The sequence below is a fragment of the Pelobates fuscus genome, chromosome 4 (assembly GCF_036172605.1).
Source record: "Pelobates fuscus isolate aPelFus1 chromosome 4, aPelFus1.pri, whole genome shotgun sequence".
Lineage (NCBI taxonomy): Eukaryota > Metazoa > Chordata > Amphibia > Anura > Pelobatidae > Pelobates > Pelobates fuscus.
The window spans coordinates 228,152,251-228,179,703 of record NC_086320.1 but is presented as its reverse complement, the minus strand read 5'-3'; the positions used below and the strand labels follow the sequence as shown (position 1 = coordinate 228,179,703).

The 27,453-nt window shown below is 36.3% G+C and overlaps 1 protein-coding gene across 1 annotated transcript in view; it reads right to left on the bottom strand.

The window, feature by feature from the left end:
* Positions 1 to 27,453, bottom strand: part of ADCY2 (adenylate cyclase 2) — a 1,028,223-nt gene that overhangs the window by 262,301 nt on the left and 738,469 nt on the right. Inside the window, exons 9-11 of the mRNA XM_063451927.1 lie at positions 15,702 to 15,834; positions 10,747 to 10,923; positions 6,878 to 6,921 (exon numbers count right to left, since the gene is read on the bottom strand). Coding sequence (XP_063307997.1) covers positions 6,878 to 6,921; positions 10,747 to 10,923; positions 15,702 to 15,834 — 354 coding nt within the window. The remainder of the gene's footprint in view (positions 1 to 6,877; positions 6,922 to 10,746; positions 10,924 to 15,701; positions 15,835 to 27,453) is intronic.

Below are 27,453 nucleotides of genomic sequence, written 5' to 3'. Positions count from 1 at the left end.
AAGAAATAGATAGATATAGATAGAAAGAAATAGATAGATAGAAAGAACGAAATAGATAGATATAGATAGAAAGAGATAGAGATAGATAGATAGAAATATAGATAGAAAGAGATAGAGATAGATAGATAGATAGAAAGAAATAGATAGAAAGAAATAGATAGAGATAGATAGAAAGATTGATATATATAGATAGAAAGAAATAGATATAGATAGATAGAAAAAGATAGATAGATAGATAGATAGATAGAAAGATAGATATAGATAGATAGAAAGAAAGAGATAGATAGAAAGAAATAGATAGATATAGATAGAAAGAAATAGATAGATAGATATAGATAGAAAGAAATAGATAGATAGATAGATATAGATAGATAGAAAGAAATATATAGATATAGATAGATAGATAGAAAGAAATATAAATAGATAGAGATAGATAGATATAAAGAAATAGATCGGGATAGATAGATATAAAGAAATAGATAGATATAGATAGATAGATATAAAGAAATAGATAGAGATAGATAGAAAGAAATAGATAGAAAGATTTATATAGATAGATAGAAAGATTGATAGAAAGATTGATATAGATAGCTAGAAAGAAATAGATAGATATAGATAGATATAGATAGATATAAATATATAGATAGATAGAAAGAGATAGATAGATAGATAGATAGATAGAAAGAAAGAGATAGATAGATAGAAAGATAGATATAGATATAGATAGAAAGAAACAGATAGATATAGATAGATAGATATATAGATAGATATAGATAGAGATAGAGAGAACGATAGAAATAGATAGATAGATAGAAAGAAATAGATATAGATAGATATAAAGAAATAGATAGATATAGATAGATAGATAGAAAAATAAATAGATATAGATAGATATAAAGAAATAGATAGAGATAGATAGATATACAGAAATAGAGATAGATAGAAATAAATAGATAGATAGAAATAGATTGATAGAAAGAGAAATAGATATAGATAGAAAGAAGTAGATAGATAGATAGATAGATATAGATTGATAGATAGATATAGATTGATAGAAAGAAAGAAAGAGATAGATAGAAAGAAAGAGATAGATATAGATAGATAGATAGATAGAAAGAAAGAGTTAGATATAGATAGATAGAAAGAAAGAGATAGATATAGATAGATAGAGAGAAAGATAGAAATATATAGATAAATAGAAAGAGATAGATATAGATAGATAGAAAGAAATATATAGATAGAGATAGATAGAAATAAATAGATAGATATAGATAGATAGAAATAGAAATAATTAGATAGAAATAGATTGATAGAAAGAGAAATAGATATAGATAGAAAGAAGTAGATAGATATAGATTGATAGATAGATATAGATTGATAGAAAGGAATAGATAGAAAGAGATAGAACTAGAAAGAATTAGATATAGATAGATATAGATAGATAGAAAGAAATAGATAGAAAAAGATAAATAGAAAGAAGTAGAAACAGAGTCTGTTTGTCTATGCACTTAATTGTTAAATAAAACTTAAATCAAGGGAAAAAAATGTTAATTACAAATGATGATTTGGTATTGGACTTTGCAGATACAAACGTTTAAGCATAAATACACAATAATAAGTACCAATTACTGATGTTTAAAAAAATGTTTTTAAAAATCCCATAGACCCTTGTTGGAAATTATAAGACCAATTCTGAAAAGGGTTGTAAGAGGCAATTAAATGGGGCCTGACCCCAATGTTTATGGCATTCAAAAGAAACACGAAGAGTACAAGGACAAACAGTGGGGGAAAAAAAACTCCAGTAAAATCATAGTATTCACAAATTAGGCTAGATGAGTAATTTAAAGTGAAAGCTATAATGTAGAGCCTTTTAGATTTATACTAAGTAGATAAAGTATTCATGCTGTCTGTCAGTGAACATCTGTTTCAGGGCAGCCCTACCACAGATAACCTAAACTCTTCCTTGCTCGGTAAGTATTCTCTCCACCCCCAAATGTGGAAGAACGCTTCAGATGGATGGTCGGATGCTAATGGAATCATGGTATACACTGACTCCTAACAACATACCAGCAATACTACCACAATGGGAACTCTATGATCCAGCACATAGAATTGTGTAACACAGAGGACTGATAGGCAACGTATACCGGGCCTTAGAATGGACCAAAGAATAGTCAGGAATAGCCGAGGTCAAGGAACACAGAAAGAGACACAACAAGGTAAAGCCAAAGGTCAGGGATGACAGAAAACAGGAAAGTCAAAATCAATGCCAAAGTCAGAATAACCAGAATTATCAGAATCAGTAACGTGCTCTCGGACAACCACTAGGGAAACCACGACAGGGCAATGAGTGTCAGGTATAATGAGGTTTAAATACCTGTTCAAGTCCTCCGATTGGCCGGACTTGATCTTTGACCCCAAAATGTGGGCCGCGGCGCGTGTGTGACGTCATGCAGGCGCCGACGTCGTCAATCACATGAGCGGACGTGGGGTTATATTGGGCCGTGGATCCGCAGCGGCTGGCATCCCTTAACATGCCGCAAGTGTCATTCATGCAAACGCACGCCCGCTGGGTGCAGAAACCGCAAGGTGAGGAAGAATATGTTACATATTGTTCCCTCTATACAGAGTTCCAAACATAAACCATAGCAGGGTAGGCAACCTTTGGCACTCCAGCAACAAGAAAGAACATTATGTTGTAATGTAGTACACAACATCTGGAGTGCTGAACGTTGCCTCTTGCAAGCACCCAATGTAGTAAAAAGTTGTAACTAGCAAATGCCAATATACTGCAATTACCTTATTACTATTACCATCTTAACTGATACTCTTCAGTGGCTTACCATTACCAACAACACACGAAAACGACTTGGGAATTGTTATAGACAACAAACTATGCAACAATGTGCAATGTCAATCAGCAGTGGCCAAGGCCAGTAAGGTATTGTCATGCATGAAAAAGGGCATTCATTCTCGGGACGAGAATATCATTTTGCCTCTTTATAAATCACTGGTAAGACCACATATTGAATATGCTGTGTAATTTTGGGCACCTGTTCTAAAGAAGGATATTATGGCACTAGAAAAAGTGCAGAGGCAGGCTACAAAATTAATAAAAGGAATGGAACATATTAACTATGAAGAAAGGTTAACAAATTTAAACCTATTTAGTTTAGAAAAACGTCACCTGAGAGGGGATATGATAACATTATACAAATATATTCAGGGCCAACACAAACCATTGTGTGGAAATCTATTCACAAACCGGACTTTACATAGGACACAAGGCCATGCGTTTAGACTGGAAGAAAGAAGATTTCATCTAAGGCAAAGGAAAGGTTTTTTTTACTGTAAGAACAATCAGGATGTGGAATTCTCTGCCTGAAGAAGTGGTTTTATCAGAGTCCATACAGATGTTCAAACAGCTACTAGATGCATACTTGCAAAAACAGAATATTCAAGGATATAATCTTTCAATGTAGGGTAATAACTGCTTGATCCAAGCATAAATCTGACTGCCATTCTGGGGTCAAGAAGGAATTTTTTTTCCTAGCTTGTTGCAAAATTGCGCTTCAAACTGGGTTTTTTTTTGCCTTCTTTTGGATCAACAGCAAAAGAAACAAATGTGAGGAAGGCTGAACTTGATGGACGCAAGTCTCTTTTCAGCTATGTAACTATGTAACTAAGTTACCAGAGGGTCCAACTTAACCCAGCCTAAAAAAAGAAGTACTACATATTTAACCATTCATAATACATGCCAACACGTAAAGACTAAAATTGATCTGTGTGTTTCAGTGTGCAGTAGCACCTTTGTCCAGAACCAATAGAGTTATCAATTTCCATTAGCCATAATGAGAAATTTAAGACTGGATCTGGTGCGGCGGCATTCTGTGGATCCTTCATATCGGGTCATTTTTTAAGTAGGCAATCGCTTTACAGTATCGTAAATGTGTTTCCAAATATATTCCAAATGCTTATAGAAAATCATCTGATATCAGTTTAGTTTGATCGAATGTAGTCCTTTAACAATTCCAAATTTCAATACAGTTATAACAGAATAACTTGTATTGCATGTTTTAAGAAAATACATTAGCTTGTTCCTATATCACCATGTTCAGGAGTAATGAGACAACAAGTTTACCCCATCACAGCTGATTGGAGAGCATCTACTATAAATTAGCATCACCAGTTCCAAAGCTGCATGTAATGGTGTGAGAGAAAGGCTGAAGTACTGCCATAATGTGGATGATGTTAGCAACAAAATCAAACTGATTGGCAGAACCTCTGTAAAAGTTGAGAAAAATATTGTTATATATGAGGCACAGAGTCACGTAAAGGAACACACATGGCACCATAACCACTTCATCGAAATGACATTGTTATGTGCCAGAATGTCTTAACTGAAGGGGTTAAACCCCAAAGGTAGCCTTTAGCTATCCATAGCAACATCTGGCTTATGAAATTAAGTTTCAGGAAGTGCCGCTGGGCAGGGTCACCTCTGATTGGCTAGAGTGGCCAGCTGACACTCTAAGCCAATCAGTAGCTTCCCATTCATAAAAAAAAATCAAAAACTTTTTTTTTTTTTTTTGGTAAATACCTTTTTTTAACTGTTTGCTAATGGTTTAATCCCTTCACATTAGAGTGCCCAGAGTGTTCCTTTAAAATCAGACATGAAAGATCAAAATTAAAAATATTAAACATGTAGCTCTCTGCAAAGAGGTCTAAGCAGCAGCATCATGGAACAGAGTGCTACTTATTTTTTTGCAGAAGGCAGAAAGTCTTACCCAAGCATATATTGGGTGATAGCTAGCTGCCTAAACTGGTGATTTATATTTTCGGTACCTAAGGGGTCCCTGCCTATTCATAGGTTGTGGTTATCACTGCTAGAAGAATAAGAAAAAGAGAGAAAATGTAAAAAAAAAAAAAAAATATACAAAATATGTGGCCATGGACTATGTGTTCTGAATAAATGTTATATAATAGGAAGTCCGTTTGAATGCCAGCTTCTAATTAGTTAGTGTTTATTACCCATAAAGTTAATAATTACAAAAATTAATAAAACAAAAAAAATATGTTTTCCATCAGTCTCATTATTTATATTAGAATCATTTGGTCACCTTTTTTGCATTTACTCTTTTAATGATTAAAAACAAATCATTAAATTTTTTAAAAATAAAATAAAAATAGTGTTATTTATACAACAGAGTGCATTGAGGTCATGTGGAACCTGATAGAATATCAATGTTCAAGACTGATATCAAGTTAATAATTTCCAGCCATTTAAACTTTCATTTTGAATCTCTGTGTAATTACATACAAAAGGAAATACTCAAATAGTAATATCAAGGGCAATTTGGATTTGCGGTGCACAATGACATTTTGAAATGTCAGTGGAAGTTATCCTTCAGAGAAAATATCAGCTTATCTTTAACTGTAAATTATATATATATATATTAACTAAATGTTAATCTCAGAGATTTAAGGGCAGGCACTTTCATACTAAGAAAAAAAAAATATATATGATCGAAATAAAAATAAATGTAACTTAGAGAGTTGAAAGAAATAAGAGCTGAATATTGATTTAAAACAATTACTTTTTAATGTTGGATTTAAATATGATGTCTACTTCCTGATTAAAATGGAAACATTTATTTATACTCCCCTCACAGCAAAAATGATAGGAAATATAATTCTGAAACTGGTATAAATAGATCTACCCCCTTCCCATCTGGCAGTTTTATTTTTACTGTTCTTTACAGCAGTTTAGAAGGTTGCATTTAGCCCCGCACCCACTGCCTATTTAGCTCCGTCCCCACCATCCATTTAGCTCAGCTCCTGTGTGTGCAAACTATGTAGGCTGCCAGGCGCCCCTACTGCCACAGTGCACTGTGTGCCCGCACAGTTCGAACACCCCTAATGCCAACCCTGTTCCCAACCATCTATTTTGAGAGCTGTGAAGCTAGTTACAAAAAACTGCCTCAGGTTGTGGATTAAAGTTATTTTAGAGTTGTATTTCATGTCCTTCCTGCTGTGAGGGGAGGAGCTAACGCATAATTAAATGCTGCCAGTATGTAAATATGAAATCATTTTCCTTATCCTCTCTTTCTCTGTCCCTCTTCTCATTGTCTTCAATATACCATGTTTAGAACTGTCTCCTTTTCTAACAAAGGTTGGAAATACAGTTAGGTGAATTTACTAAAGCTTGCTGGCATATTCCAACTGTGATACCAAGAAAAAGCTTTCAATCAAAATAAAACAACTTGAATCAGAAAAAAAAAACACCATTTGCTATGTACTGCGTGGCATTTGAGGTTTCCTGGTTTAAAAATAAGCCATATTTTTTGCACAAATCTTACACAAAGAGTTCCATATACCATACAATGCCAGTCATTCTACACAGTATATTATGACTGTGCATTCATGCAAAAATTCAGATTAAAAAATGTTGTTGAAAATACAATCTGTCATATTGATAGGATGTACATTTTTGTATATGTATGGTTGGGTATTCTAAGGCGTTACTTGAATAATCCCAACACCTGAATTAAAGAAATTGGTATTCACCGCTAGCATCCCACATAAGATAATGTTTATTTTACTGATCTTATTTTTGAGGGCCCATTCCTCTTTTTACTTTTATATTTTAATTAAACATCTCATAAATTGGACTGTTGCATTTTAATCAAATTATTTATTTTTCATTATTTTCTTGGGGTCGATCTTTCTGCTCCATATTTTCTGTAATATCGATTTTAAAAACTGGGCAACCACAGATTTTTTGACACCCTTAGCATCCCTCTCTTCTAATCTAAAGAGCTCAAATAGTGCACAACACATCGATACAATAGTGCAGAACACATATTTCCAAAATTCATACCTTTCTGTGCGCCTCTGGAAATGATACTGACCCATTGGTACATCCTGATGAAAAAAAATAAAATAATCAGGTTATCAGTGTGTGAGCTTTAGAAGGGATATGAACATCATGCCTTTAATATATATGTAGATATCTATTAGATTAATTCAGATTCAGTATTTTGAAAAACACAGAAATTAACCCCCACTCAGGAAAAAAACAGTAAACATTTGGTTGGTTGAGAGATTCTTTACTGCAATATAACATTATTATCTTTAGATTTTTCAAATGTATCCATAATTCATGCCAAGGCATATTTTTTACACTCAAATTAAATGAACATTCCACTGAACAAAAAACAAAAACAAAAAAAACCAGAAAATCACTGTTTAGAAGATATACTGGCAACAAAAACATGCATACCTTTACTTAAAGGACCACTATAGTGCCAGGAAAACAAACTTGTTTTCCTGGCACTATGTAGTCTTTAGGTCCCCCCCTCAGCTTCATGGCCGCCCTCCTGCTGGGCTGAAGGCATTAAAACCCCTTCAGCAACTTACCTTTCTCCAGTGCCGGGCTCTCTCGGCACTGGTGACCTCTCCTTCCCCTCGTTGGCTTCCGAATGGAGCCGAATGCGCATGTGCGGCCAGAGCCGCACTCACAATACAAATGCCCATAGGAAAACATTACTAAATGCTTTCCTATGGATGTCAGGGTCTTCTCACAGTGATTTTCACAGTGAGAAGTGCGGAAGCGACTTCTAGTGACTATCAGTGAGACAGCCACTAGAGGCTGGATTAACCCTCAGTGAAACATAGCAGTTTCTCTGAAACTTCTATGTTTACAGATGCAGGGTTAAAACTAGAGGGACCTGGCACCCAGACCACTTCATTGAGGTGAAGTGTTCTGGGTGCCTATAGTGGTCCTTTAAGCCTAGCACTATAGTTTCCCTATAAGGAGAGCAGTAGAATTCACTTATAGCTTAGGAGATATATCTAAATGAAGCATAGTGTTACATATTTTTTTTCTTCAAGGTATATCTAAATATAGCTTGCAAGAGCTGCTGATCTATTAACTGAAGCCTTTGCAAGTCACATGTCCCCCTTTTTTCCCTAGTCCAGACTTTCTGTAGCTTTCTAATTACAGACATTCCAAAATAGCTCAATTAGAAGTCTTTGCAAGGCAGGTGCTCTGAGCTATTGCCTGCCTCTTCAAGTAGGCTCTACTACGTTAATCAACCAAGAAGTAATAAGATCAATTGTTTAATTGAAAGCCATGTGGGGTGTAACAAGGTTGATTTGAAATCTGCACTTTTTGTAAAATTAAGGGGAAAGACACAATCTTCACACATAAAGCACGTCAGCAAGCTAAAATGAATTGGGGGATCTGGATTGTTCCTTTAAATATTAGAACAAGGCTTTATGCCAAGAGAGTGACTCTGTGAATATACATGGTAGACCAGTTGTCAACGTTATTGTTTCTCCATGACGAGAATTTGTCTCAATGGGTTGACTCATTAGTTTTTTTTTACTTTTAATTACTTGTTTATCTACATCCAGTTGTTGAATCCTTAATTAGTCCTAGTAAAGACACAAATCATATTTACAAAAAATAAATAATTGTGACTAGAAAAAGGGTTATAGTTGGTTTACTGTAGATGTGCAATACTCAAATTCATGGATTTTTGCTGATGTCTATTGAATGCTTCTAGACTCATAATTATTTTCTGTTATATGAGACCTATTATCTAACGTGTCGAAAATGTAAACCTTCTTGTCAACCTAGTCATGAGCTGTAAGAACAACTCAAAGACTTCAGTAGAATGGATTAGTGTACAAAATACATTATTTTACTTGCATTTGTGTATATGTAATTTATCTGGTAATATGTGGGGAAACTTTTCACTCAATTAAAGGGTGCAGGAACACATCAACACTCTAACGACAGACAGAGCTAAGAGTAAAATTAATAAATCAAATACCCCCTAAAATAAAACTAATACAAACAAATACAAAAATGCATAGAACATATAGATACATATACCAAAAATATATGTACCTTTAAAAATAAATGAAAAAAAATATATATTTTTTTCTTCTTTGCATATTGTTATACACTCTGCTGTCTATTTGCTTATTATTTGACCGGGTTTTGTGTTTTTAAGAGACATATATATGTAAGTCATCAGATGACTTCTATTCTAAACAGAAACTACTGCCATTCATTGAGAAAGCACCTAAAACAGTAATATACCCCTATAGGTTTTGCTAAGGGGCACTTTGGGTGGTGAAGCCTGGAAGTGGGAATCTCAGCCCTAGATTTCTAAAGGTAGTGTAGGAGGCAAGAAGATATTAACATGGAGAGGTGAGAACAGGTTCTTACTGATCCCCACCTCCCTGTTAGTGTAGAGGTTGTTGAATTTTGAAGAGAGAAAAAAAGAATGATGCTGTATTATTTCTTGAATCAATGTCTTTCAAAGACGGTGAGTTGCACTTTTACACCTCGTAATAATGGCCACCTAGCCTCCCAGGCTGAGATCATCAGTTAATCTAGCAATTTCCCCATGAGGACGCAATTGGAGGCTAGTGTTTATGCAATCAGCATCTCATTATAGAGCTGAATTAGGTCAACACATCTCTGTGGGGAGATTTAATTTATCCATGTCAAGCGAGGACACAATGACCATCGGTCCTGCAAACTATGTAGTGCCTTGGGCAGCACTAGAGGTGGCCATAGGCAGCAGCATTTACACTCCGAAGCTACAAGGACAGTCTCTAGAACCACTACATTAAGCTATAATTGGTCTCCAGAACTATTAAGCTGTAATTCTTCTAGTACCTATAGTGTTCCTTTAAGAAATTCTCCATGTGTACAGCACAGTTCGAAACATTCAAAAGTTGTTCCCTTAATGTTTACTTAAATCCTTATCACGTAATGCAAATATAAAATACACCACCCTCGCTATGATTGAGAACCTGCACTCAGATGGGAATGGGAACTGTATTCCATATTTGTTGGATATGTTCAGCGATCTCTTCCTTTTTTACTGTGATTAACAGAGTGTCAAATGCTTGCTGTATTCCTTCTATAGAAATTACTTTCCTTGTTTCTGTTTTGGAAAAATATACTATCATTTTTTTTAGCAGCTTGTGCTTTAGTCACTAAGACATGAAAATGCTTGGTAGCAGGAAAAAATAATTTTTTACTTTTATTGCAATTGTCTGAAAAACACAAGTATGGTTTCACCTTGGTATTCTTTTAAATAACTCCTTTCCTCTGCTATCTATGAGGCATGGAGGTATTTCTGTTTGATGTATCATGACCACATATTTCTATCCAGAAACAGGCATCCCCGCAATTAAATACCGTCTCCTTTGACCAAGACAGGCAAATGTGTGGAACCACACTCATTACATTTTTGTGATCATTTTTTTGTTGTAAAATTAAAAATTTACAGGAGAGAGTATACTTCGCTGATCCTTATAAAATACAAGGCACATGTATATGTTTAAATCCATGGCTTTACTGCATAATATGGTCAATATCTGACCTATTTTCAGAGTAAAATGGAAAATGAAACATGATAGAAGTATAACCTTTAAAAACTTGTCAAATTTGAATCTATGTTTGATACATTTGATATTTATTTGATTTGCAATACTTTCACAGCTAGCTCTTTACTCACAGGAGCAAATACACATTCCGATTTTAGCCACACTTCACAGTCACCCCCACTGTTTGCATTATGTGCAGATTTTATAATTACCTGTCTGTTTATTTTATAATATATCATTTAAGTTTTAAACATATCTTTAACAACTAAGCATAAGTGCAAGTCACTATATTGCTGCTTTTATGATATTTTTTTCAAAGATTAAAATAATCCTTACTGTGGTGCAAATCTTGCCATTTTCTGTTGTCATACTGTCTCGATGGTGCAGATGAGCAAATGGCTTTGCAGCTCCCCATGACTCCAGGTATCGTGTCATTCGGACAGAGGCTCTCATTTTTGCACCATCCAGAGTGTTACGAGGTCTAAAATGATGCTGCGGACTTCGTCTTTCTGCCTAAATGAAAATATCAACAAAAAGCACAGAAACAAACACAAAAGAAGCATATTAGAATTAAGGACATATATGATGGACAGTCTTTCCTGATACAATGGGTTAGATATTTGCCTTGTAACCTATCTATAAGCTATCTGAAACATTTAGACCATTCTTCTGTATTATAAAAAACCTAAGGGCAAAAGCAAGTGTTAGATTTTGACCCCAAGCAATTACAATAGTCCTCTGCATCTCATGGATTTTATACACATAGAAACATAGAAACATAGAATGTGACGGCAGATAAGAACTATTTGGACCATCTAGTCTGCTCATTTTCTAAATATTTTCATTAGTCCCTGGCCTTATCTTATAGCTAGGATAGTCTTATGCCTATCCCACGCATGCTTACCCCCCCCCCCATTCACAGTGTTAACCTCTACAGCTTCAGCTGGAAGGCTATTCCACACATCCACTATCATCTCAGTAAAGTAATACTACCTAAAATTATTTTTAAACCTTTGACCCTCTCATGTAAGACGATGTCCTCTTGTTGTGGTAGTTTTTCTTCTTTTAAATATAGTCTCCTCATCATGTTAAGTTCCTTTAACCTTTCCTTGTAAGTTTTATCCTGCAATCCATGCACCTGCTCAGTAGACCTTCTCTGAACTCTTTCTAGAGTAGCAATATCCTTCTGAAGATACGGTCTCCAGTACTGCGTACTATACTCTAAGTGAGGTCTCACCTTTCTCCTTATTAGCGAATCATAAAGAAATCCCCTCTTCTGGGGAGAGTTTGATCCCTGGGAGTTTATTGAAAGCACCTTAAAAGTCCTTTAAGATCAAATGGTGCCATATCTTTGGTGCCCCCTTTCCCCAGACAGAAGCGCCCATATAAAAAACCAACCATTCATCCTTCGTCCTTTCATACTGTGAAAATTCGTGCTTAGTATAGACCAGGCTAATCCCTAGCTATGAAGATAAAATCTAAACCACTAAGCTAGGGTGCAGTTGCTGGCTCAATCAGGGGCTATGGGGGAGAACTAACAGTACATTTACCTTCTATACCCCCTCTATTGATTAGCAGAGATGTATACAACTGTGCAAAACAAGTATAAAGGGGATTATCTCAATATCTGATCTAGAAGCTCATATCTAGAAGTACGGGAAAATATAAAAGTAAGACAATTTATTCTTGCTATTCAATATATAGTTTGGAGTTATAAGATCTTAATTTATTTAGTCTTTTTATCTTATCAGGACAAGGTTTAGAGTTTAAAACTTAAAGAGAGAGCTGTAGAGTTGTCTTAATTAACATATCCTTAAAATGATCTATTTTTTTCCTCTTTCTCTTCTTTTTTTTCCTTTTCCCCTCATCTTTTCTATTTGTATCAAAACTTATAATTATATATATATATATATATATATATATATATATATATATAATATATTCCTTAAAGTATTTTATTTCTATCTATAGGGTTATATATGTGTCAAAGTCATCTATAATGTAGAGGGTGCTTCAAGTTTAACCATTTCCAGTGATTATTTCTCTGATTTCCTAATGATATTTTCGAAAAAAATGAATATGGAGGTATAATTGTGTCTTTATGGTGTAAAGTTTAATTTAAACATGATTTACACTATTTCACTTGTATGTGTTTATTCTCTAGTTTTAATGTTGTGTAAACTATTATATTATTGTTTCTCTCCTTTATTTATTTATTTATTTTGGATTTGTTATTTTCCTGATCCCTTAATAGTGTTTCTATTCAAATTAGTTCTATGTTTTATTTTCTTCAAGGAGTGTTATTAAAGTGAAATTACTATCCCAGATTACAGATTTACCTATACCAACCATTATTTTCTCAGTATTATTGTTTAGTTGTTTTAAAGATTTAACTTATATTATTATCTGTATATATCAGTGTAAACTTATATTACTTTGAAGTTTAAGCCTTCACAAATCATATATGGACTTCATTATATCTGTGTTCCCTATAAGTAGAATTATAAGTATGTGAGCCCATATCTTGACCATAGAAGGGTATATAGATACTTTAGTGAGAGACTTTTGTTCCGGTGTTCTACAAATTCAACTTGCATAGCACATGAGAAGGTAGGAGATGAAAATGAAGAGGTAAAGTATTCCACAAAAACTCTCCTTAACTTTCACAATAATGGTTTAGTTTCCTAGGACTATCCCCAGTTTAGCAAGATCTTATATAGGATCATTTATCGTGATGATTTTGTCACCATAATGTATCAAAACCTTAGTGGGAAAACCCAATCTGTATAAGATGTTATTATTCCTTAAAGTGATAGTCATATCTTGAAATTGTTTACGACAAATTGTTTTCTTGTGGCTAATGGAAGGTCTGGAAACATAGTAATTTCAGTATATTTGGAATTCTGTGGCTTATTGTACGGGCATTCCGCATCAGAGAGTCCTTTACTGCACAGTTCGGGAAACGTACTCTCACATCTCTTGGTTCAGATGTTTTTATATTGGGAGGTTTTCTGAATTCTGTGAACTCTTTCAAAAGGTGTTGAACCGGATTCTTGTTGATCAATAAACTGTGCTATATACTCCTTTAGGTATTCCTCCAACATATCTGTCTTAATATCTTTTGATATACCTTTAAGTCTCAAGTTGTTTCTTCTTGATCTGTCTTAATTTCTTTGGTCCTGGTTTCAAGAGTATTAACCTAATTTTTAAGGAGCATATTTTGAGTTTGAAGAAATGTTACTTCCTCCCATATAACTCTCATTGTTTCATCCTGTGATATTACTTTTTGATTCAACTCGATTATCTCTGTCTTTAAATCAGATATTTGAGATTTAAAGTCGTTACAATTTTTTTTTCGTACAGATCATCCAGTGCTTCAAGAAGACTTTCCTGGGAGACCATTTTACTTTTAATATTTATAAGTTTTTCTGGTTGTCCAGGTGCAATGGAGGAATTTAAAGTGTCATGATGTACCGGAGAGAGTGATCTTCTATGTTCCTGTTGTGGTACAGTATTTGTTTTTGGTAAGAAAAAGGTGCTGGTATTATTAGGCTTGGGATCTTGAATTTTTTTCTTTTTGGGGGGCCATTTTGCTTAACCGATTACACCTTTAAGCTTCAAGTGGTTCATTCCCTTTCTCAGCCCTTATCGTAGTCTCTTCCCTTATCCTCTTTTTTTTTTTTTATTATTTCACTTCACTACACTTAGCTGTACTTTTTCTCTCTGGTATCCTAAGTTACTAGTGGCACAAATGTGCTGTTACATCAACAATGATCTTGTGTGCTTGATTAGATGTCAAAGTTTTTCATCTTATCTTTTTTCTTTCTTCTCTCCTCTTTCTTTTAATTAGTGATTAAGGTCTGATTCACTATATATTGTTTTGGTAAGCCCTATTTGAGCTTAAGAGCTGATATTATATCTTCCAAGCTTGTACTTATTAAAACTTCTGTCTCTCTCAATTTCTACTCAGCTTTCTCTCCTCCTACTCTCCCCTCCCCCTTTTTATTTTTTTATTTTATTTATATACTTTTAAAAGGTCCTTGTGGTCAAAGTGGGAGACAAGGGAAAGCAAGAAAAAAGTTCTGACACCAAAGCAAAAAAGAAAGTGAGCTTGAGATATTAGCAGCCGTCCTATAGCATTGAAAATTATCTCTAAGTGTTTGCACTCAAGGCGTAAAAACAAAGCAAAATACAAAACCCCAATATGAGGTGTGCTTAGCTCGGGACCATGGATATCTCCTAATCTGCTCCCAATCTCAAAACAGCAAATCAGCATACACGTTCTTTCTCTTGTTGTCTTGCCACGTTCTGCACTCCCCGTTCCACTTTGAAATCCCACTTCTCTGTGATTTAATAATGCCATCTGCAGGCCGGTCTGTAGCTCCTATCTTGATCTCACCATCAAGCTTGTCCTCCCCACTTCAAAACCCCTGCTCGCGCGCGCAACTTCATGCCGCACACTACGTCATCACTTGTTTAATGCTTTCAGACAAGCTACCCTTGACCCACTTGGACAATTTAAACAGTAATTTATATAAAACAGTTAAGGTAATGGTCTCTACCTCTTGGTGTAGACCTGGTACAGAAATACTGTTTTCATCTGTGAAATTGCCATACTTTATTCATTCCAAAGGCACCTTACAAAAATAGTCTGTAACTTAAAACAACTGAGTTTGGATGGGTGTGTTTGTTCATGTTTAGCTTTTTTTTTAAGGGTTCGATGTATTGTTTTATCATCTATGATTAAGTCTGTTCATTCAGACAAAATGTGAGATGTTTTTACAGATTGTACTTTAATAAAGGTGGCCAGTAGTAGCCTGATTTTCATTCTTTTCTCTGTGTCTATGCCGGTCCTTTTCTTGATTCTTTTTTCTATTCTACCCTTGTACTCAAAATGCCACCACTTACCATTTACTGCGTTCTAAATATTATTTTGTTAAATATAATACATAAGTAAACAAGGAAAGAATTAAAATCAATACATTAAAAATAACCAAACCATTTAAATATAAAACCATCCTGATTTAATCTAGATAAATCAAAACATATTAAAAATATTCTGATATGATATATGACATAATTATGAAAGGAAGCTTTTTTATTAAGCTTTTATTGCCAAGATATAAATGAATGCAAAAGTCTATACCAACCTCGTCAAGCACCTCTAATCAAGGCCCACAATGAAATATTTAGCTGTAAACATTTCAACCACAAAATGGAAAATGCAAAGAAAAAGGCAAGGACTTGTTTCTGCCTAAATGCCTAAAATATAAATTCAATAATTTACTGACCTTTGGGTTTATAACAAAGTAGGTTATCACTCCATTTTCTTTCAAGTAGGGATCTCTGATGTGTCCATCACCATCTTCTACTTTGTAAGTGCCATTCAAATGTTCCAGTGTGACAGACGTTATGTGAACACGGCTTAATAAAACAAGTAAATAAGGTAATTATTCAATTTCTAATGCAGTATAAAACTGAACAGGTTGATAGCAGCCACAGTATTACAGCTAACCAGTTACTGACCAGTTCCAAAAATGAGTGGACAGGCGGCTGGGGATACACTATAAGTCACATAAACTTTTCATTGCAAAGGTTTATGGAGTAAGAAAAACTCATGAAGCAGAATGAGAGGTTCTTGACTGGTGGGACCTTTTCCAACTGGAGTGGTTTTGCTAGCAGCAGCACCTGTTTGTGCAAGTGCTACAATTCTTGGATTTTAGAGGCGAGATTACAGACAAAAAGCCAAAGCAAAAACTCACATAGCACTGACCTAGTACATTTTAAGAATGCTGCACCACTTAGGTTAGAGAAGGTGATGATTGAGACAATCAGGGCCATATTGTGTCTGGGTTTAAGAGGTATTTGCTAACATAATTGTTAGAAGGAATATGTGTATGTATGTAGGAATATGTGTCTTACTCATATTGTGGCCTACTCCTATCGAAAACAGAGTAAAATCTGCTTTATGTGTGCATTTTTGTTTCAATTAAAAATTACTTGAAGATTTTGAATTTGCACATTTCTTTTCATTATGCATCTATTATGTATATAACCCTTCCCCTAAAAGGGTATATGAAGTTAGTTCAAGAACAAATTTTTTTTTATTTAAGATATGCAATAAAAGATAATAATTGCACAGAACTTAGGAAATAATTTAAATAACAAGGACCATTATAGCTCATATATATCTGTATATAGATCTTATATGTACATATATTCTGATAGTCTCAGTATTATATATATATATATATATATATATATATATATATCTTTAATACTTTTTTTCTATCTGAAAGTTACATTTCAAATGTTTTATATTTTACATTCCAGTCACTTATGATAGACAAATTATCAAAAGATAATCAGCTGAGAGTATCCCAATGTTCAAGTGGATGTCATTGTTGTCATAATACCATTCTTGTTTGAATATATTTTTAATTCATCCCCACTCAATTTAATGGAGTATTATTCGGACAAAACACTACAAAACACTTATATACATTCATTTTAAATGATATATACATATACATAACATATACATAATATATATATATTATACAAAATGGGTAGCACTCTAGGACTTTGTTAAAAAAATAAAACACAACTCTTATTTATCGTGATAAATAATTATTCATGATTATTGATAAGTAAAAGTAATTTTTTTCTTTTATATAGCAGTCCTAATGTGCCATCTGATTTTTTGTTTTTCTATTTTCACAACCACTGGATTTAAGCAGCTGTTTAAGCTTTCCAAATGATCCAGTACTGTTAGAAAAAACTTTCCAAATGACTTATCTTCAGAAGTTACCATTGAAGTCTTAACGTCTATGGGAACTTTTGTAGATAAATCATTTGGAATGTTTCTAACAGTATTGAATCACTTGGAAAGCTTATTCAATTATAGTTTAAGTTCCTGCAGTGGAGAAACGGATATGTCTAGCAAAGTTTCTTCTTGCCTCTTTACACGACTTTAAGGGGACTTATAATGGAAAACTCATGTTTTTTCCTCCAAAGTTTTTTTAAATATTTTTTTTATTTATGAATTCTTATAGTCGTGGAATGGAATAAAGGAAAAGGGCTCAATGTTAGTCAGCACAGAACATCCATTATTTGTAATGTGCTCTTTGATCTTTCACACCCCTGCATAGATCATTCGTTTAGTGAAACCACACAACTATACATTACATTATGTCTACTTACATTAATTGTTTTGACAATCTTTTGGCATTTCTATGAAACTTTATTGCTACAAATGCCACCAAGTATTATAATATTTTATAATATTATAAAATGAATGACTATTTTTTTTTTTAATAATCTGTTATTCTTACATCTGCTTCTTGTGACAACATGGTATTTCTTCATGTTTACTAATATTTCAAACCTTGTCCAAAATATTCCAAGGCACATCTGCCCAATATTTATCGAAAGGATGCACATATAAATCAAGTACAATTATTTCAATTTGAATTTTGAATATCTGAACACCAATCTATACTCAAAATTGCTGATGTAGAATATATTTATGTGGTAGCTATGCATTATATGGTACAAATAAATGCTATTCTAATATTTATAAAAGTATACTGATTCGTAGTGAACAGGCTAAATGGACAATAGAAAACCTTGATGTGTTTCCCATTATACATAAAGCCAGGTATGTAACCACAAAACGAAATGGCAGACATAAGGAGGTCAGATACAACTAAAGTAATAGTTAATGGGTTACAACAACAACTAGCTTTTTTTATAATAAGGGGTTTTAATGAAGCCCTGTACTTTTCCTATCATATCCCCCTTAAAAACAAACAAACAAACAAACAAACTAAAACTAAAACTTATTTCCATTGCCGTACCGAGGCAAGCTTCTCTGCTCATCTTTATCCTACTCCGCTGATGTCAATCCCTCTCACTGGAAGGCAAGGACAGCCTGAGGGAAGGATGTAGGCAGTGTGGGGACATGCTGCCATTGGATGCCTGTCGTCAACTGATTTCAGATGTCAAATATTCACAAAACTGACATTAGCCAGCCCTGAAATTTTTTTCTGGGATTTCTAATGACACCCCAATGACACAATGAACAATTCAAAAAAGTGATGTGGTCATGGTGCTTGGAGTGTCCCATAAAGCTTAGACATTGATTACATATTACATTGATTACATGCTTATGATGAACAATACAAATATAGCAACAGAGTCAAAGTCCTTAAAAATGAGTAGATCCATAATATGACTACATAGATGCTTAAGTACTCATTGTCCTAAACTGTATTTAGTGAAATGTTGCACTGTTTTTAAAAATAAAAGATAACATTTGTTTGAGGATAAATGAAGCAGCATCATAGAAACATAGAATGTGATGGCAGATAAGAACCGTTTGGCCCATTTAGTCTGCCCAACATTCTAAATACTTTCATTAGTCCCTGGCTCCTATCTTAAGCCTTTCATAGCCTTATGGTAGAACAACGTTATTAGAATATGCAATCATTAGAAACATTAGAGTAAGAGACAGTATATATGCACATTAAAAGGCCATGAGGCTGTGGTGCATGATGGGGGTTGAACACTGGGTTTATATTTAAGAAGGTACGTATAAACCAACCATTGCACTTAAAGGACCACTCTAGGCACCCAGACTACTTCAGCTTAATGAAGTGGTCTGGGTGCCAGGTCCCTCTAGGATTAACCCTTTTTTTATAAACATAGCAGTTTCAGAGAAACTGCTATGTTTATAATAGGGTTAATCCAGCCTCCAAATCCTCTAGTGGCTGTCTCACTGACAGCCGCTAGAGGCGCTTGCGTGATTCTCACTGTGAAAATCACAGTGAGAGCACGCAAGCGTCCATAGGAAAGCATTGCAGTATGATCCGTACATCAGGGAAGGAAGCCAAACAGCTGAACAGTATGTTCGGCAAAACGAAAGCCGACATGCGGCAAGTACCAACAATAAACCAACTCCAATTGGCAAATCCAGTGTGCACGCGGGGAGGAAGAGGAGGGCGCAATGGACAGGGTGGCACAGGGGGAACCCAGGGAAAATGGAAGGGACCCGAGCCACCGGCCCAGATGGCGTGCCGAGAGGCACCTGTCAGGCAAACTCACTGTTAAGCAAGCAGACCCCACTGGACAGACAGGCATCCGACAGCAGCTGCAGCAGGACCCCCACAAAGTGATGGCACAGGCAGGGGCTTGGGTCCCCTTTATAACGGTATCCAATCCTCTCCCACTTTACCCTGGTTGGTCTGGCAAGTTACTTATCTGTGTCTCTCGGCTTGCTGTCCGCTTTCTCTACGTTTCAAACCGCTCAAATTTATCTCACATGGGAGATAAATTTTAGCGGTTTGAAACGTGGTTACATGGGAGATAAATTTTAGCGGTTTGAAACGTGGTTACATGGGAGATAAATTTGAGCGGTTTGAAACATGGTTACATGGGAGATAAATTTGGGCAGTTTGTAACGTGGAGAAAGCAGACAGCAAGCCAAGAGACCATGAGGATACAGGTAAGTAACTTGCCAGACCAACCACGGTAAAGTGGGAGAGGATTGGATGCCCTTATAAAGGAGACCCAAGCCCCTCAAACAACTACAGGCTCAACCTTAAATATATATAAATATATACAAAGATACACCCGGTATGATATATATTATTTTAAAAAAAATTCTGGCTAATCATGGCAGCATATACATATGGGTTAGCTCCTCCCCTTACAGTCGATAGGACAGGGATAAAACAAACACCTTGCATAGTTCCCTCAGCCTTTTTCCTGTCCTACAGCCCTTAGGATGTGAGCATTTTTCTCCTTTTACTTATGGGCATGTATGGTTTTTCTCTTCATTACTTTATTTGTTTTTGCTATTTTAGGGTGCCTTTATGCTGTAGTGCCTTTATATTATGGTGCTTTTATACTGTGGTGTGTTTATACTATGGTACTTTTACACTGTGATTCCTCTAAACTGTGATGTCTGTAAACTATGGTGCATTATGCAGCTGTGCCTTTACTGCCTTATGCTGTCATGCCTTTTATACTGTAATGCCTTTTATACTGGGAGAGTTAACCCCTGTTTCACTTCATAACTCCTCCCCCAAGGTATTGATGAATCAGCGGTTATATCTTTGGTAATATTTTGCAACATCTGACAAGGTTTTACACTTCATTTGACACTTCCTCCGTGAGGGGGATTTATTAATTTTATTGTACTTATTTTCATTTTCATTCAAGATCTGTATTCACTCAACATGTCATTTATGTTGCTAATAGATATTGCCAATTATTCCCTTCACTGTATGGGTTAACTCAAATGACAGAGTTAACCCCGTCTTACTTCATAACTCCTCCCTCATGAGATTTTGGTCCGATGGGACTCACTTGTTATTGACCAATCAGTGGTGGAGGCGCAAAATGTAAACTTATGTTTCTAAACACTCTGTTCCACTGGAAAAGCCAGTAAGAGGCGAAACATGTGTCTAGACAGTTGTATATGAGGGTGGCTCGCATCTGGGGACAATGCTACAGCCTGTATACTGATACTTTTGATGGCCACCTAATTTTTTTTAAATTCATTTTATTTAATACTTTTCTTTTTTCTATTTTTTCTAGATTTATTTCTGATTCCCTGTGTTTAGGGGCCATGTATTCTGCAGACTGAGCTCTCTCCCCGATCTCTAGACCTCAAATGCACTTGGAAGACACCTGCACATGTGCAGTTTGTGCCATAAGGGCCCAATACCGATTACTTGCATTATGGGAAGACAGATGGTGGCAGCCATCTTGGATAAGGGCAATTGCCAGAAAGTACCTTAAATGGAGGGGGAATTACTGTCAACATCCCAAACTTATTTGGAAAATATTTGCAGGTTCTCCAGACATGGGTAAGTGCTGTTTTCAGACAGTTTTAAATCTGTTTGACTGTTTTCTTGGTTATAGAATTTAACAGTGCCCTTTTATACTTTGATACTTCACTACATGTAATATTTTTTGTTTGTTTATTTAAAGGAGGTGGTGTAGGCATCCTTCTCTCCACTCAATGTAACTATCAACCAATCACAACTCCCCCTGCCCTATCGTTTTCTTCTTCTGAAGTTCACACTGTCCGCCTTTTTAAACCTACTCCTTTAAGAATTGCTATCATCTACCGCCCCCTCCGGTCATCATAAGGTATTCATTGAGCCCTTTTCTTCCTTGCTTCCCCACTTCCTCTCATCTAGCACTCCTTTCCTTATACTTGGGGATTTAAATATACCAATCAACAACTGCAACTGCACTGATGCCTTTCGTCTGCTCTCTGTAACCTCCTCCTTTGCCCTTACACAAAGTCCAATTTAGCAACTCATACAGCAGGAAACACTCTTGATCTCGCCTTCACCAATCTTTGTACCGCCTCTAATCTCTCCAATATTCCTTTTCCTCTATCTGACCACCATCTGCTGATTTTTGACATCGGCATACCTAACACCCAATTGACACCACCATCTTAACATCATTCTCACAGAAACCTTCAATGTCTTGACCTAGAACATTTCTCCACTAATCTCCAAACTCTCCTACTACCTATCTCAAACCTCACCTGTCCTAGCTCTGCAACTTCCTTCTACAATTCCACCCTCTCCTCTCAACTAGACATCATGGCACTTCCTACATTTAAATGCAGCAAGCGCCCCCAACAACAACCTTGGCACACCAAGCTGACTCGATACCTCCAAAAATGCTTCAGAACTGCTGAACGCTGTTGGAGAAAGTCTCACTATAAACTTATGCTGCGCTCATACAGCATGGCTCTTTCCTCTGCAAAAGTAGATTACTTCAATACCCTCATAACCACACTCTAACGTGAACCCAAACGACTATTCACACAATTAACTCTCTTCTTTGCCCTATTGTTCCACCTCCACCTGCTAACTTGACTGCCTCAGACTTTGCAATTCACTTCACTGACAAGATCTCTACAATCGTAGACGAAATCTCTCATCTTTCTTCTTCCCCTTACAATACTTCCCCAAACCTCATTCTCTCTGCTGTTCTATGTTCATTCGCACCGGCTACGGCAGAAGAGGTTTCTGCTCTTTCTTCTGTCCGTACTCCCACCTCTGATGCACGTCTTAAAGACTTCTCGAGGGCTGCACAGTTCCTATGGAACTCACTTCCATCCTCCGTTAGATGCTCACCCAGTCTCCATTCCTTCAAAAAAATCATTAAAAACCCACTTCTTCATAAAAGCATATCAATTAAACTGTTAATAGTTCCCAACTGATTCCTCTCTTGCAACTGTCATTAGTCTAATACTATCCTTACTTTTTGAGTCACTTTACCCCACTCCCTCTACCATGTAAGCTCTTTGAGCTGGGCCCTCAACCCCTCTGTTCCTGTGTGTCCAACTTGTCTGGTTACAACATGTTTGTTCGTCCACCCACTGTAAAGCTCTGCAAAATTTGTTGGTGCTATATAAATAATGACATAATAATAATAATAATAATAATAATAATAATAATAATAATAATAATAATAATAATGTTTTAATCTACACCATGTTCTGATTGTGATGGAAATGCAGTGGTGGGAAAACCATTATGCATTGTCTGTCTTCAGAAGGTAACCTCTTCAGCTTCACCTATACCTGCGTAGCCACAGGACATGTTGGCCTTACAAAGGAAGTTGCATGGTATTTTCTGAATCTACACTATGTTTTTGCTTTGATGGGAAAGTAGTGGAAGGAAAACAGTTATGCACTGACTGTCTCCATAAGGTAGTCGCTTCTGCGGGCATTACTTACAAGGAAGTTCCAAGGTATTTCAAAGGCCTTAGAGGTAAAAAAGAGGCCAAACTTCACCCTGTGGAGGAAGGTACTTCCACCCCCTGGACTACACCACCTAAAGTGGATGCACTGATTTTCAGGGTAGCCTGTGAGATGATGATGATACCGCTTGACAACTGCTTTTTTACGCACGGCTATGTTTCAAAAGTGTACGCAGACCTGTCCAAATTTATGCAGGTTGTCATCCAGCTGTAATTTTCACTGCTGTTTCTAGAACCATTAAAAGTGTGATTAACTATCTAAATACTACTGTGCAGAGTGATATTAAGAGCCAAGATTGAAGATGCAGTCTGGAGTCGAAAGGTTACAAGTGACTTCTTCACAGAAGCTTCCCTAGACGTAACTAAGATATTCTCTCAAACAAATGGCTTTATCTATAACAGCTAGGAAAGCATTATGGTTCTGATTCTGGGATGATGACTAATCCTCCAAGTCTGCCCTCTACGCCATTCTATTTGAAGGGGAGCTGCTGTTTGGGAAACCTTTGGATGAATCCATTAAAAGGCAGCTGAGGGCTGCAATGTATTCATATCTCAGGACTGAAGATACACAAATCCGGCTCATCAGGGTCAGACAGGAGAACCTCCAGTGACCAGCATTTCTGAGATACAGGGAGTTACTGACCCTGCAGGGTATACTCCAGAGGTAACTCATAACAGTTGGTAAACCTGCCCTTCAAGGTTCTACTAGAGCTATGAAGCAGTCATTTTCCTCTTCAGCAATGAACTTGTGTCTGTCCTCCAGTACTATGAGCCTTATTTTTTCTGATCAAATATACCTGGGTTCGTCCCATTTTGGTGACTTGAATGGTATCCGTAGTCTAGATTGATATAGATTGGAGTCTCTATACGAACAAGACAATTCAGACAGATGAATCAAAGGTATAGCACTGAAGGAAAATGTATGAAACCTTCTGGATGAAAATTTGATTTCTTAGGTCCCTTAACAAGAATGGTTCTTGGGACAATGTTCGCCTCTCTTCTGGTGCTAAAAGTAAAGGCACATGGAAGCCTATACTGGACCTAAGAAGAACTCGAGGATCAAACACCGGGCAGGAAGAGCCAGGGTGGTTAGGGAACTGAGAGTGGAATGAACGGACCAAGCGGGGAGCATGAATGTCAGAACCAGTCACCCAGGACCTGTCCTCAGGACCGTATCCCTTCCAGCCCACTAAATATTGGAGAACCCCTAGAAATGCATGAGTCCAGGATAGCACTGACTTCGAATTCCTCCTGGTCCTCCACCTGAACCAGAGAAGGGGGTACCACAGGACTAGTGAACCTGTTACACATCAAAGGGTTTTTATAAGGATACGTGGAAAACATTGGAGATGCGAAAGGAGTGAGGCAATTCAATACAATACGCCACAGAGTTGACCCATCTAACCACCTTATATGGACCAATGAATCTCGGTGCAAATTTCATAGATGGAACTTTAAGGCAGATATGTTTAGTATTCAATCAGACCTTATCACCTGGGTAATATACAGGGGCATCAAGTCTACGCCTATCTGCATGCTTTTTTATCAAAAGACAATTCATGAGCCAGCAGTTGTTGAACTTGTTCCCAGACTTTCTTGAGATCCTCAACATGTTGATCCACCATCAGCAATCCCCGTGAAGGAAATGCAGGTGGAAGGACCAGAAAGTGAAAACCATAGTTCAAGAAGAAGGGGCTTTGTTGAGTCGCATCAGAAATCACATTATTTAGAGCAAACTCAGCCCAAGGAAGCAAGCCAACCCAATCATCTTGGTGAGGGGAGATCAAACAATGTAAATATTGTTCTACTCTCTGATTAGACCTTTCTGCTGCCCCGTTAGTTTGAGGATGATAAGCGGACGAGAATTTCAGTGAGATTCCCATCTGTGAACAAAATGCTCTCCAGAATTTGGACACAAATTGAGAACCTCTGTCAGAGATAATTTCTTGGGGTATACCATGTATATGGAATACCTCTGTAGCAAAGACTTTAGCCAATTCCGGAGAGGAAGGTAACTTGAGTAACAGAATGAAGTGTGCCATTTTCGTGAATCTGTCCACTACTGTTAGCATTACTGTCATTCTCTCAGACATAGGCAATTCAACTATGAAATCCATGGCAATGTTTGCAGTAACCCACAAGGGAGAGTATGAGACAGTATGGTTCTATTACATATGCAGCAAGCGGAAACATAATCTGTGATGTCTTTATGCATAGTTGACCACCAGTATTCCTTCTAAATAAAATTGAAGGTTTTGCGTATACCTAAGTGACCTGCGATTTTACTATCATGGAAACAAAACAATAACTCTTTCTGGTGTTCAGGAGGAACGTATACCTTGCCCTCAGTAAGATTCTTAGGAGCTAGGTTTTGTTTGGAATAAATGTCCGAAGCCAGTGGAGACTGTATATTTATTCTAGTATTAGCAATAATACTTTGCTGAGGAACTATAGAAGTCATACTTGTCTCAGGACATGCAAGAGGTTTGAACTGTCTGGACAACGCATCAGCCTTGCAGTTTTTTGACCCAGGTCTATATGTCAGCACATAGTTAAACCTGGTCAAGAAAAAAGACCAACGAACTTGTCTGGCAGACAGATGTTTGGCCTCTCCAATATAGGAGAGGTTCTTGTGGTCTGTAAGTATAGTTATTGGAGTTGGGGTACCTTCTAAAAGATGGCGCCATTCCTTCAATGTCAAAATAATAGCAAGGAGTTCCCTATCTCCAATATCATACCTCCTTTGAGTGTCAGATCATTTTTTGGAATAAAATCCACAGTAATGGATGCATCGGCTTCTAACAGAAATGGAAGACTAAGATCAGGATAGACTAGTATTGGGGCGGAAGAAAATGATCTTTTGAGATCTTCAAATGCCCGAAGAGCTTCATCAGACCGTTTTGGGGGATTTTTACCTTTTTTTAGTCAGATTCGTTATGGGTGCTACTATGTACGAAAACCCCTTGATGAATCGTCGATAGTAGTTCGAGAAACCAATACATTATTGAACTGCTTTAAGGCCATTAGGTAGTGGTCATTTGAGTATGGAGTCCAACTTACTGGGATCTATAGCGAATCCTTTCTCCGAGATTACATAACCCAGAAAACTAATTTCAGTTTGGTCAAAAAGACATTTTTCTAACTTACAAAATAGATTATGTTGTAAAAGTCGACACAATACTTTTTTAATCTGTTTGTGATGTGTTTCGTTATCCTTCGAGTATATTAGGATATTGTCAAGATACACTATCACACACTCTTGCTGGCAGTCATGTAATATGTCATTAATGAGGTCTTGGAAGACAGCCGGGGCATTACATAATCTGAAAGGCATAACTGTGTATTCGTAATGTTCATAGCCTTTAACAACAGCTATCTTCCATTCATCATTTTTACAGATTCTAACAAGATTGTAAGCACTTCTCAAGTCTAGCTTGGTAAAAATATTAGCCCCATTCAGCCTGTCAAATAACTTGGTTATCAGGGGCATTATGTACAGTAATCCCATTCAGTCCTCTGTAATCTATGCAAGGTCTGAGGTCTCCTTCCTTTTTTGACACAAAGAAAAATCCTGCACCAGCTGGTAAGAAGATTTCCTAATAAAACCTTTTTTTCAGGTTTTCCTCAATATATTCTTCTAAGACCTGATTATCTTTTGCAGAAAGCGGGTATACAGGGGGCATAGTTCCAGGCATAGTTCCAGGGGGCATAGTTCCAGGAATCAAGTTAATGGCACAATCATATGGTCTATGCGGTGGTAATAATTCAGCTTTGCCTTTGTCAAAAACTTATTTCACGGTTAAATACTGTTCAGGTATTTTGACGGTCAAAGGGGATATATTAGGTACATTAGTAGGAGAAATGGGAAGTAATTTGGTGATACAATTCTCCAGACTATTCTTACCCCAAGAAACTATATTTCCCAATTCCCAGTTGAAAGATGAGTTGTGTTTACTTAGGCAGGGATATCCTAATACTACTGGGAAGGTAGGAGAAGTAATGTGTTGGAATACACAGACTTCCTTATGCAACACACCTACTATTGGGATAACTGGAATGGATTCTTGCATGATCATGGGTACTTGGAGGGGTTGACTGTCTATGGCTTCAATGGCTAATGGCTTATTTCTTAACTTAGAAGGTATAGAGTTAGCTTTAGCAAAATCCTGGTCAATACAGTTCTCAGCTGCACCAGAATCTATTAATGCCAAGGTATTAACCCTCTTATTGTTCCAAGTTAAGATAATG